The sequence below is a fragment of the Protopterus annectens genome, chromosome 5.part0 (assembly GCF_019279795.1).
Source record: "Protopterus annectens isolate FY-2018-M chromosome 5.part0, PAN1.0, whole genome shotgun sequence".
Classification (NCBI taxonomy): domain Eukaryota; kingdom Metazoa; phylum Chordata; order Ceratodontiformes; family Protopteridae; genus Protopterus; species Protopterus annectens.
The window spans coordinates 14,910,480-14,923,480 of NC_056735.1; the positions used below are offsets into that span (position 1 = coordinate 14,910,480).

At 44.1% G+C, this 13,001-nt stretch overlaps 1 protein-coding gene across 3 annotated transcripts in view; it reads right to left on the reverse strand.

Moving 5' to 3' along the window:
• The window catches only part of SLC9A7 (solute carrier family 9 member A7), a 3,436,621-nt gene that overhangs the window by 75,871 nt on the left and 3,347,749 nt on the right, over positions 1-13,001 (reverse strand). For 2 of the 3 annotated variants that reach the window (XM_044072072.1, XM_044072071.1), the window contains one exon: positions 1,752-1,857. The exons of the other annotated variant lie outside the window; for it this stretch is intronic. In XM_044072072.1, the coding sequence (XP_043928007.1) occupies positions 1,752-1,857 (106 nt within the window). The remainder of the gene's footprint in view (positions 1-1,751; positions 1,858-13,001) is intronic. 3 annotated transcript variants of the gene reach the window in all.

Here is a 13,001-nt window from a genome sequence, read left to right on the forward strand (position 1 = left end):
TCTGGTATGTGCAGGATCTGCTCAGTACATCCAGAGACAACATCCTCTAATGTTACCTCTATATCTTGAGCTTAAAATGCATTCCACAGCTTCCAAGCACCTTACAAAGATAAACAATGCTGATACCCCCCCACCTGCAACATTATTCTGCTTTCCAAGATATGCATTCACAGTGCTTTTAATCATGAGCACAGATGGCTATGATAAATGGTTCAGCACTGTGACCTTTCCAGCAGAACTGCATCACTTTTAAAATATGTTTTTCTTTCGGCTTTTCCCAGTTAGGGGTCACCACAGTGGAACTCCGGTCTGCTAATGATTGGCAGTTGGTTTTATGGTGTCGAGTTGCCAGCCTGATGCCCAACCTTTAACAAAGGCATGCCCATTCAACACGTCTTTCGAACGCCCACTCGACTGCGGGGAGGACATGCAGACTCCACACAGAAGGCACTCCCAACCCAAGCTGAGAATCGAACGGGAGAATTCTCTTGCTGTGAGGCAACAATGCTACCGCTGCACCACCGCGGATATTATGGTTTCTAGAATGTATAAGGACTGACAAACGGTCTCATCACAGCCCTGAACAGGGGCATAATCAATGACATTCACTTTGGTGGTTCACTCCTTAGGATAACCAAATTTATGTACTGCAAACACAACATCCCTACAATGTGGTGAACTGACGGAAATCTGCATCCTGGATCTCCTTCAAAGTAATCCCTTACTGTTTCTCCCTGAAGTAGTGTCTATCCACTACTTAGAGCAGGATCTCAACACAACACTTTATATTCTATGAGACCAAGCATCATCTCTCACTATGACAATCAGTGAAGTGATACAGCTACTTATGAAGTGCCAGATCCATTCCACCATTCCTCACAAAAGGAAATCATGGGTCTGGTGTTGCCTGTGCAAAGGCTTTATTCACAACACATGTTCTGACAAGCAGGACACAAAGGTTTGAGTGATGACAGACTCTGTCTGTGACCCTGAAAAGGTATCACCGTACCTCACATACAATAATCCTGTGGGTCTATCCAACATGCTAGTTTTAACCTGACAAACCTTTCCCACACACTGATATACTTTTTCTCTGCTGCCTAAAAGTGTGGAAAACAGCCAAAGGCCTACAAGTAGAGATATGTAACAACCAGTGCCCCTGCTGCATTTGTGACCATTCTTACACAAAAAGCAGTGAAAAAGGTATTTAACTAAGCAGCAGTAACAGCCCAATATTAACTACTGTCCATTTATATGAGGCAGCTTAATGACATCAAATCTTCACATATTAAGCAACAGACTTTTCTTCTGCAATTTCAAACATTCAGTTGAACTGAAGATATGATACTTCTTAGAATTAAAGAATGAAAAAAAAAGAATGTTTCAAACCACTGTCACTGCACACTGATGGCAAAACAGCTTTCCCTTCTACAAGAACCTGGAGATGATAAACCTAAATTGGTCCCCTAACTGTTCAATTCCCATGCTACCATCTTAACTCTCCCACCAGCTGTATGGAGGATGATGTTATTAAATAAAAGAAGGTTGAAAAAAATAACTAGAAACAAGAGTATATCCCATGCAGCTTCTTTAATGTTAACTGCAATGCAAAGCATTAGATGACTTAAAATTCACTCTACATTATACATCGGTTCTGTGTGTTCAGAACCTCTGGTCAAACTACACCAAATGCAATACTCAAAATGAAACACACAAAATCACTTTAAAGCACTTTCTTAACAGACACTTACATCATATGCCTGAGGGCTTGTTAAACATCTTGCGATAGGTCTGCAACAGGATGGCAGGGTTGATGTAAGTGGTGGGCCGCTGTGCGTGAGAATTGGCTTTAAATAGCTTAAATTGTCATTGTTAAGGTAAACAGAGAAGAGAAACACAAAGCAACACCTACAGTGTAAGGCATCTTGGCTAAAACATGCAAATTCCTTCACATCATTCAGTCACGCTACTTTTCAATAAAACCAAAAACATCTTAGGCAGCCCAACATGCTGAAAACAGAAGGCTACTGATGTGTACTTTGTTTTGTTACTCCTGTCAAGAGCCATCAGCAAGATTTGCATATGTCTGTTGCTCTTGCATGACTCTTGCAGTAAGCCTAAAGTATGTTTTTACAGTTTAATACATGCAGCATCATCAATATTCCATTACAACTACAGTGCATTACAATATAACAATTTTCAATCCATGGCAAAGTATTGAGTACACCACAATTGTTTTATTAATTAATTAATTTATTCCTTGATAGGACGCATCCATTGCCTACAGCTTGTTTCTGCATTGCAAGCAAGATGTAATTGCTGTTTCATTCATTCATTCCTATAACCAGGCATCCAAACTAAACAGGTTGCTGTAAAAATGTATGCTGGAATAAGTTTTCTCAGAATGTCTGTCAAGCAATACTATTAGAAATATATTTCTTACATACGCATCCTAATTTGTATATGTTTAAAAACGTAAATGGCCTATGCTCCTCAGGTCTTTGCTGAAAATAGGACTTCTGCCCATTCAGGCTATGTTGGCAACTAAAACAACACAGTGCTCTTGATCAACTGGGAAATTAAGCTATGCTCTACAGTGGTAAATAATGACAGCAATTTAGAGTTGTAGGCCGGGATTCAGTAATCCTCCGTGTAAGACTAAATAAGTCTTACACGGAAACTGCAGCCTAAGAGTATGACGTCAGCGCATCATGCATATTCATGAGGGCGCGCTGACTCAACTCTAAGGCTAACACTGAGCGTGCATGAGTGCAGGGGACGTGTCAGACTGCTGAGCAGTCCAAATATCCACGCCTCTGCAACTGCCTAAACTGCAAATGTCACCAGACATGAGCGAGTCCGCTCAAATGTGTATATCCCCAACACTACACTCCCCCACATTCTAAACCCCTGTACAAATATAATAAAATGTAAAACTTTTTTTTTTGTTTTATTATTCCTGATATAGCTGCCCGTATTTGCGCGTGTGTGCGCAGGTTTGCCCATTGCTTAGCTACAGTTAGCAGTTTAGACATCGAAGAGGATAATAAACTACTTGTATGCAAATTAAGCCAAATAGCAATAGCGTAGTGGTAGAGCCTTTGCACAAACAGGAGGCATTCCCGGTTCGAGTCCCACCACTCCCCTTCCCATTTTCTGTAGGAAATCTGTGCATAAAAATAATTCCTGACATTTACCTTTTAAATTTTAGTAAAATGCATTGAAATGGCCTATGTAGTAGTGAACAATATTTTATATATATATATATATATATATATATATATATATATATATACAAGAAGGTGAAATGGTCATGCATACTGATAAATGCATAAGTAACGTATCTTAAGCAATGTGAAGCACTGCTAAGCAAAGTTTACTAGTATTAAACACAGTTAAGTATAATTGCTCACAGCTTAGCACTGCTTTAACTAGCGCAATGGCTTTGCATGGAGCTGCGCATCGCGCCAACTAGTGCAAACAAAACATGTTTGCGCAGAGCTGCGCACCGCGCAAAGCTGAGCAAAGTCGGCTAAACACAGCCACACCTCCTAGCCAGTCTGGCCAGTAGCAAAATAAAAAGCAATGACAGGTCTTGAACCCGGGTACTGTGCACCATAATCACAGTACTAAGCCATGATAGCTTTTCATATGGATGCACTTCCAACACACTCATATATATCAATGGAAGTTTACCCATTGCTAAGTAGGTTTGCTTTTAGCTGAGATTTTTCAAAACCGGCCAATCACAAATAAGTGCGGGAAATGAGGCATATTTAAGCTCCATAGGCGGGAATAATTGCCATAACTGGTTGTAGCTCCCATCTGCAGTCAGCATGGCCAGTATTGGAGAGGGTTCTCGTTTTCGAGCTCAACGGTGGAACATTGAGGAGTCGAAAGTAATGGCTTGGCTCCTCATCCATCATGATGCAAGACTCCTGTAGGGCCAGTTTCAAGGCACTGAGTACAAAGCGGAATCCTGGAACCGTCTAGCACATGATCTCACCAGTGCCACAGGCGTCCCTCGGACTGGTGAGCAGGTCAGACACCACTACTCAGACCTGAAGAGATGCAAGGAGGACAGACTGAACCAGTGGATACAGGAGGCCCGTGAAATGGAAAATGCCCCACTACTGAGTATGTAGCCATGGAATGAAGTATGTAAGAATTGCTATTGTAGTCTATATTATGGATAGGTATGTCTCAATATTACTTCATTTACTTAACAGCTGCAGGTTGTCCGTCCTGCGAATCGGGAAGCCTATGCAGATAGGCTGTGCTACCAGGTAGGTTAGTAATTATTCTGCATGTTCTGTTATAAAAAAGAAGTGAGACAGCCTGAAAAAGAGTGTTGTAACCCATTAATAAAGGTATAATAAGTCTTGAATAACTTCTCTGCATGTACTGTTATATAAAATAAGTGAGACAGCGTGAAACGGTGTTGTAATCCATTAATAAAGGTATAATACATCTTGAATAAAAGTCTTCTGCGTGCACTGATATATCAAATAAATGAGAGAGCCACTAGAAAAGTGTGTAATGTAATTAATAAAGGTATAATTCCTGGAGTGTGTCCGTGTCACTTTCTTCGATATGTTGTTGTACCCTTGCATTATAGAAATAGTACTGTTGTATTAAGCGCAGTCAACCCACACATGGGTAGGCCCATATAAAGTGGATGAAGGGAGTGCCAGTAGCTGTTAAGCATATATACAGTCCTCAACTGTTGGTTCATGGCCGGCGTGTACAGGTTAATCTGGCACATGATTAGCTTGTTATTGTGTTCCCTAGAAATGTCAGTGTGCTGCTAGAAATGTAGTGGGCTGTTAAAATATACCTGATAATGTCACCTGAACACATCCAGATATGTAGATATATAAATATAAATGAAATATATAACTACGAAGCAGTAACATCTGTATCCTGGACAGTTTGTATGTCAGATACAGGTCAGGTATATAAAGAAATAGCAAAACCCATTTCACAATTTAACGGACATTGCCTAGTGTAATAATACATGCAGGGGATATATAACTGCAGTTAATAGGAATGTAGTGTAAACTACAAGTATATATAAGTTGTTAATGGAGGTATCTTTTTACACCCTACTGTATGCGCATAAACAATGCAATTCCACACCTCAATGGGTATGCCTAATCTCATAACATTTGTTGGGACATATGTCCTATTGGTTTATAAATATCTGCATTTACTTTGATGCATGTGCAATGTTCACATACCACAATCTTGGTGGCTTGTTGCCACCAATCAATCCTGCATGCTGTTGGAATGTCCACTGTTGTTTTATATATGCATGTGTTATGCTTGCTGTTCAACTGTTGGAACTCTGGTGTGTTGGGTTAATGGGAATACTACTGCATGCTGTTACAACTAATTTGGAATGCTGTTGGCTATTACTAATCCATATTGTCATTAAATCCTCCTAAACATAGAACGTATGGGAAGGCCAGTCCCAGCGGACCCACCTGTCCCACCTCAGATGGCGATGGCACCTGGCACCAGCAGGTCTGGTGCCTAGCCCGGGACCTCTTCCTCCGTTGGCCCTGTGCCACCTTTGGGTGGAAGTGCTGGAGGGGATGGGGCTCGTCCACCCCGTGCAAGCGTGGCCAGAGGAGGGCCACCTATAACCCTCTGAACGGTCCAGGCTGTGGTGCGTAGGGAGATTGAGCATTCAGTCGCTGATCCTCTATGCCAGCTCGAGGCAAGAGTGGAGCAACTCGCGTGTGAGCCTGCCCCTCCTACGCAGCCCCCAGCACAGCCACCCTCTGGGCTGTGACGGTGCAGTGGTGACTGCCCATGGGTGGGGATCTCAGTTCCACTGTTGCCATCTGTGGGTTCATGGGCTTGCGAATTCCAAACATCCTTCCCCGTCAATGGTGTTCACCCACCCCCATGTGTCATATTCCACCTCTGTATGCGTCTTGTTTGTCTTGTCTGTTTACCTCTCCAACCTACCTCCCCAAATATACCTACTTCCCCTATCCCACATTCCACTCTTACCAGAAAAAAAAAAAAGGGCAATCTGCTCCCACAAAAACATTATGCCCCATACATAGCTGCCCATTTTGCACACATGTCCACTGGACACAAACTGAAATTTAATTGGCAGTACAACATACTTCGTTGTCCTCACCCCTCTCTCAGGGGTGGAAGGTTTCAAATTTCCCTCCAAATTACTAGTATATGCACAGCTGTTGCTGTTAAAGAAATGGGCAGCTATGGGCCTTCCCTACACCCGTACTGCACATCCCTAGCTGTTTTCCCTACTGTCTTTCCCTCTTTGTGCCCCTTTTTCACCACTGTCCTATCTCCCCAATTTCTTTTCTTACAAAGAAATGAGCGCGGGGGTTAGCGGGAGTAAGTACTTTGAAGCAGTAGTTAGCGGGTTTGTGTGAGTGTGCGCTTAGCTAAGTATTGCTAAGCGTCGCACAAACCCGCTTACAACTGCTTAAAAGTGCCTTAGTCACCCTGCATGTGAGAGCCCTTGTTCTGCTCAGCAGCAAAATAAAACACCACTGTCAGTCTCGAACCCCCGACCTTGTACACACTAGACTGCATGAAGTACCACTAAACCACAGCAGATATATTGCAGGTTGTTGCTGAAATATATATATCATGCATCAGAATGACTGAATGTAAAGGAAAGATAGGAATGCCATAACACAAAACCTGTTCTGTGGAACTTTACCAGCAGTTGTTGTGGAATTGCATTACATGACTGTGATAACAGAACCAGGCATTTTAGCAGTAAATAATGTTACAGCAGCACTTTACAACCCCCACACAGTGTCATAGCAGGACAATCCCCACCCAAATGTATAAAATACCTGTGTGTTCAAGGTCCAGCAAGGATGTAGGTAGGCATACTCAGTACTGGAACTGTCCAGTTTTCATGAGCATCCTGTGCTAATGTCAACAAAAAAAAAACACAAACTGTGCAGAAGTGAGTACATTAATATCCACAATATAGCAGTTCACAAACAGTTCATGTGCCAAATGAAAACATCTCAATAACTACGTATGTATGGCAGCTAATTGTATAAGTAGAAAAGAAACTACATACGCACATGTATCTTGTGTTAGCATTTGTAGGGGTGAGTACAATTCTACACTGACAACTGTGTACTGCAAGCGGCAACATTCAGGTCCGAGTACAACATTCAAATCACTGGCTACACCCCTAGCATCAGATACAAGAAGTATACCAACCTTCTGACTTACACAACGGTGTCCACAGCAAACAAGCATGGTCCCCACTTTGGGAAGCTGAAAGGGCTACACCTACCTGACTTAGCAATTTATAGCACTGGGTTGCTATGACAGTGAGTACTGCGAGTACCACACAGCAGGCTGCACGCAATTGCCAAATAGTGGCCAACAATTGGTGCAGAGGCCATCACATGCACATGTGCAGATACCTATTAAAGCAGGCTGTACTTGCTGTCCACACATGCAATCATTTCATTGCAGGTACGGAGAGAGAGACACACAGACAACAGCAACAGAAAAAAAAACAAAAGATATAAAAGAAAATATATTGAAAAAATAATATATTGAAAAAAAAAGATAAAAAATATATTGAAAAATAAAAAATATATTGAAAAAAACGATATATAAAAAAAAAATTACAAAACACACGGAATTGACTAATACAAACACATACAAAGGAAAGGTATCATCAGTGAGAATAAAGGTGAGATAAACAACTCACATGGAACGTTATGGTAAGTACATAACTTCTATTTTTCTTGGCAAGTCATTGAGGATTAAAATCCTTAAAGAATGACAGACATTTGAGTTTCACATCTCATAGACTTGAAAATGCATGCTAATGCAAATCCTATTATTCTAGCATCTTTCCAAGTTTGTAAAAGTAATTTTTTAAAATATGTCCCTGTTGTGGGGCCTTTGATCACTATTATTTTCGGCTTTATCCAGATTTCTTACATTGAGGTTTAGAGATATACTTTATGTTATTGACTCATCATCTTATGTTACAGCTTGAAAGTTCATGAAAAGACGGTATTCTAATGAATTTCACCAAGTTATACATTCTGTGTTCACAGGTTTTGAAATCCCTAATGTTAACATTTTTTTTGTTTTACTTTAGTTCAAATTTCCTGCATTTTCAAAACCTAGAAACTCAAATGAGCATAAGAAAGGGAGAAAAGAATTTCCATTTCTTCTCAAAAAGGACTGTACTGGTTTTTAAATTTAAAATACACAAGGGTGTCATACCTCAGCTTTATTAAGCAGTTCTTATTAGTTTAAAATTAGAAGTTATGTACCTACCATAACGTTCCATGTTAGTTGTCTTCATCTCGCCTTCTTCTTGCTGGATGGGGTTCGGAGCCGATCCTCGGCTCCGACTCGGCACTAGCTTTAGCTCGAGAACTCCTTTTACCAGCTCGAGGCAACCCTATATCCCATGATGCAAGGCGGAACTACCTCAGATCTTGTTTGGCAGCTAACTAACCCTGCTAAAGACTTATCCTAATAAAATTAGGAACCATGGTTCCTAAAAGAAGTCCTCATAACAATGCTCCAGAGGAAGCAATCTAATAGGAACTCTGCAAGATCTGTCCAGGCCAGGGGGAAGGAGGTGGGACGAAGAAGAAGGCGAGATGAAGACAACTAACATGGAACGTTATGGTAGGTACATAACTTCTAAATGTTAAGTTGTCAATCTCGCCTTCATTCTTGCTGGATGGGACCGTCCCTAGCACCTGTATCCCGGTGGCTCAATGGAACAGACTCTTGAGAACAGTGGAACCAAAACTGGCCCTATCTCTGGAGGCCAAATCCAACTTGTAATGAGACACAAAAGTATGAGGCGTAGCCCAAGTAGCTGCTGCACAAATAGTGTCAATGGGAAGTCTATCCTGAAAGGCTACAGAAGTGGATAGACTCCTGGTCGAATGAGCTTTTGGCTTAGAAGATAGTTGTTTGCCCCTTAGAGAGTACACATAGGAAATGGTGGAAGTCAACCATCTAGATAAGGTCACTTTAGATACTGGAAGACCCAACCTGCTTCCTGCATAGGAGACAAACAATTGGTCTGATTTTCTAAGTTGTTTAGTCCTATGTAAGTAGTACCTGAGCTGACGATGAACATCCAAAAAATGCAGCTTCTGTTCAGCTCTGTCAGAATAGTTAGGAAAGAAAACTGGTAGATCAATAGATTGGTTAATATTGGCTTGAGATACAACCTTGGGAAGAAAGGAAGGGTTAGTCCTGAGCGAAACCCTATCCTTATGAAACACCAGATAAGGTGAACGAATACAGAGGGCCTGAATCTCAGAAACTCTTCTTGCAGAAGTAACAGCCAGCAAAAATATCGTTTTCCATGTCAACAACTTTAAAGAACACGTAGCAGACGGTTCGAAAGGAGGTAGAATTAGGGAAGCCAACATTAAGTTCAGATCCCATTGCGGAGGAGGATGTTTCACAGGCGGTTTTAGGAGAAAACTCCTCTTAAAAAGGCTTTGCATAACCTATGAGACATGATGTTATTGTCCTGCAAGCCAACATGAAATTTGGAAATAGCAGCCATTTGTACTTTGACTGTAGATGATGACGATCCTGAATGAAAAACCTCCGCCAGGAAATCCAAAACAGAATGTATAGGAGCAGTGAAGGGATCAATATTTCTGGCGTTTGCCCAAATAGAAAACGCCGCCACTTGCTAGCATAAACCGCTCTAGTGGACGACTTTAAAGAAGACACTAAAATGTCTCTGACTGAGTCAGAAATCATTGGTAGCCTGGCTAGGAAGGAAGTGGAGCAACCAAGCAGTGAGGTTGAGAGAATGAATGGCTCGGTGCTGCTGACCCGACTGGTGGATCAAAAGATCCGAACTGGGTCCAGATGCCAGGGCTGCACCAGAAGGTGACGATGTAGAGACGGAAACCAAATTTGTCGAGGCCAATATGGAGCAATGAGGATCAATTTGGCTCTCAAAACGGTGGCTTTCTGAATGACTTGTGGAATCAATGGAAAGGGAGGAAAAGCATAAAGAAGTCCCCGAGGCCAATCCTGGGTTAGAGAGTCTCTCAAGGGTTGGCCCCGAAGAGGAAATAGTGTGAAGTAATCTGGGCACTTGCTGTTTTGAGGGGTAGCGAAAAGATCGCAACAAGGGTGCCCCACTTTAGAAAAATCTGATCCACTACAGACTGATTGAGAGACCACCGTGAGGCATCAGAATAGATCTGCTTAGCCTGTCCGCCAATAGGTTGGACCTGCCGGGATGTGCTGCTATCAGAAACCGCTGAGAAGAGATCGCCCATTGCCAAAGTCTGAGAGCTTCTCGACATAAGGGATAGGACCTGGTTCCGCCCTGTTTGTTGATGTACCAGACCACGGACATGTTGTCCGTCTGTACTGCAATAGTCCCTGTGGGAAGAAAGTCGTCGAGGGCTTGCAACGTTAAAAGCACTGCTCTCATCTCCAGGACATTTATGTGCAGGTGGTATTCTATGGGTTGCCGCCCCGTGGACCATCCTGCCCTGATAATGCCCCCCCCACCCGATCAGAGAGGCATCCGTGGTGACTGTGGCAACTGGAGGAGGGGGAACAAATGGTCGGCCCTGCTGAAGAAGCGGGGAAGATACCCACCATCGTAGATGAGCCCTGCAAGACTGTGTCACTAAGATCTCGTGTCTCATGGGCAGATCGTGGTACGACCACTGCGTGAACAACATCCACTGCAGGAGACGCATGTGGAAGCGAGCTAGTGGAAGAAGAACAATGGCTGCAGCCATTAGGCCTAGAACCTTCAAGACAAACCTGGCTTTGACCTTGTTGCTTTGTAACAGAAGCTGAACAAATTTCTGGATGTCCAGAATCCTTTGATTTGTTAGTCTGGCTAACATTTTGACGGTATTTAATTCTGCGCCTATAAAGGTGATAGATTGGCAAGGCAGCAGAGAGGATTTTTCGAAATTCACCAAATTCCTAGACTCTTGCAAAGCTGTAAGGTGTAATCTCTGGACCAAGAAGCTGATCCCTGAGGTGGCGGAGAGGAGCCAGTCGTCCAAATAAGGAAACACTTGGAATCCTCGACGCCTCAGGTGAGCTGTGACCACCGCCATGCATTTGGTGAATACTCTGGGGCTGAAGTGAGGCCAAAGGGCAGTGCTCTGAATTGGTAATGACTGGCTCCCAGCGAAGCGGAGAAACCTTCTGGAGCCGCCTGTGAATCTTTATGTGATAGTACGCATCCTGAAGGTCTATCGAGCACATCCAGTTGTCCTTGCCCAGAAAGGGCAGAATGGATTGCAGCGTGACCATCCGAATCTTGCCTTTTGACAGACTTGTTTAGTCTGCTTAGGTCTAGTATTGGTCTCCAATCTCCCGCCTTTGGGGACCAAAAGAATCTTGAGTAGAAGCCGGATCCTACTTGGTCTGCCGGCACTGTTTGATGGCTCTTTTCCCAGGAGTTTTAAACTTCCTGTTTTGCCAAATCCCTTTGACCGGGTGAGATGTCTGGAAGGGATTGTAGAGGTACGGAAACCTTCAAGGGATTTTGTAACCCTCGGATATAATCGACTGTACCCACTTCTCTTGTGATAGGGATTGCCAGGCTACTGGGTACAGCGAATCCTTCCCGACTGCCTCCAAGGGTGGACAGTCGGGCAACACCTCAGGGATGCCGAAGGGCTTCTCAGGAAGAGGCTCCCTGTTGCCCTGGTTCTGAGGACCCCCCTGCCTCTAGGGCGGCCTATTATTGTTACCCCTCTGCCTCTAGGGGTAAACTGACCACGTGTCCGTGTAGCTCCTTGGGCTTTACGAACCACATCTTCCCCCTTCTGACCCTTGGGATATGGTCTAGAAGGAGTGGAAAACTGACTCCAACGGCAGAAAGAGTTTTACCGCCTTGTTCACATCTGGTCAAAGTATCCTTCACCTGAGGTCCCAACAAAGCCGAACCGTCAAAGGGTGTTGGTGAAGGACGCCTTAAAGGGGTCCGCAAAATTACACAGCCGCATCCAGGCTTGGCGCCTAAGAGCAACACCTGTGCCTGCGTCTGCTCGCTCCATCGGCTGCATAAGATATGAGCCGCATGGAGGAGTTAGATATCGAATTCAGGATAGCTAGCTGAGAGGCAATCTTTTCCTGAGCCCCAGCAGCTGAAGGATCCTGGACTACTTCCCCAGTTCCTTGAGAATATCTCTGAAGCCTGGTGAAGTGACAAAGGTAATTCAGCTTAACGCATTGCAAAGGTCGCTGAAGAAAACATCCGCTTTCCATACCTGTCCATGGTCCTAGAATCCTTATTAGGAGGATGGACAGGTACTGAAGGATCCGCCAGTTCCTTCTTAGTGGCCGCCACCACCATAGCATCCACAGAGACACCTTTGGACAGGAACTGTTTGCCCGAAGGGGCCGTGATGAATTTGGATGGTCTCCTGGGGACAGGTTCCACAGAATCTGAGCTTCACGCCTTCGAGCCACTACCTGCATGAGTGGGTCGAAGGCGGAGACACCCAGGAGGTGGAGGGTCGGGATCCAAAGCCTCCAGGTATACCGACTCATCCTCGGAGGGGTCAATGGATGGCCAATTCCCTCTGTTTGAGGAGCTCAAGGATGTCTGAAAATGAGACATCCTCAGAGGGGACCGTGAACCCTCCGACTCATCTAAGTCGGTATCAGATGTAGTAGACTCAGGGAGTCTGTGTGTTTCCTCTTACGCCCTCTTCCGAGGGGTTCACCTGCAGGGTCAGGAGAAACCTCGAAGAGGAGGAAATTCCCAGTGGGGAAACCTGGGGCGATGGATCCCTGGGCCTGAGAGCAAGAGGCTGGCAAGAGGCTTCTGCAGGCACTGATGAGGGAGGAGCTAGAGGGATAGACCGCTGACCAGGCTCAGAGGCCAGGACACTCCTCATCACCTCAAAGGCTCCTCTCCCGGAGACCTGAACACACCCGCCCAAGAAACAGGAATGGTCGGCTCCAAGGAGAGAGAAGGCTCGAGGCAGATGTCG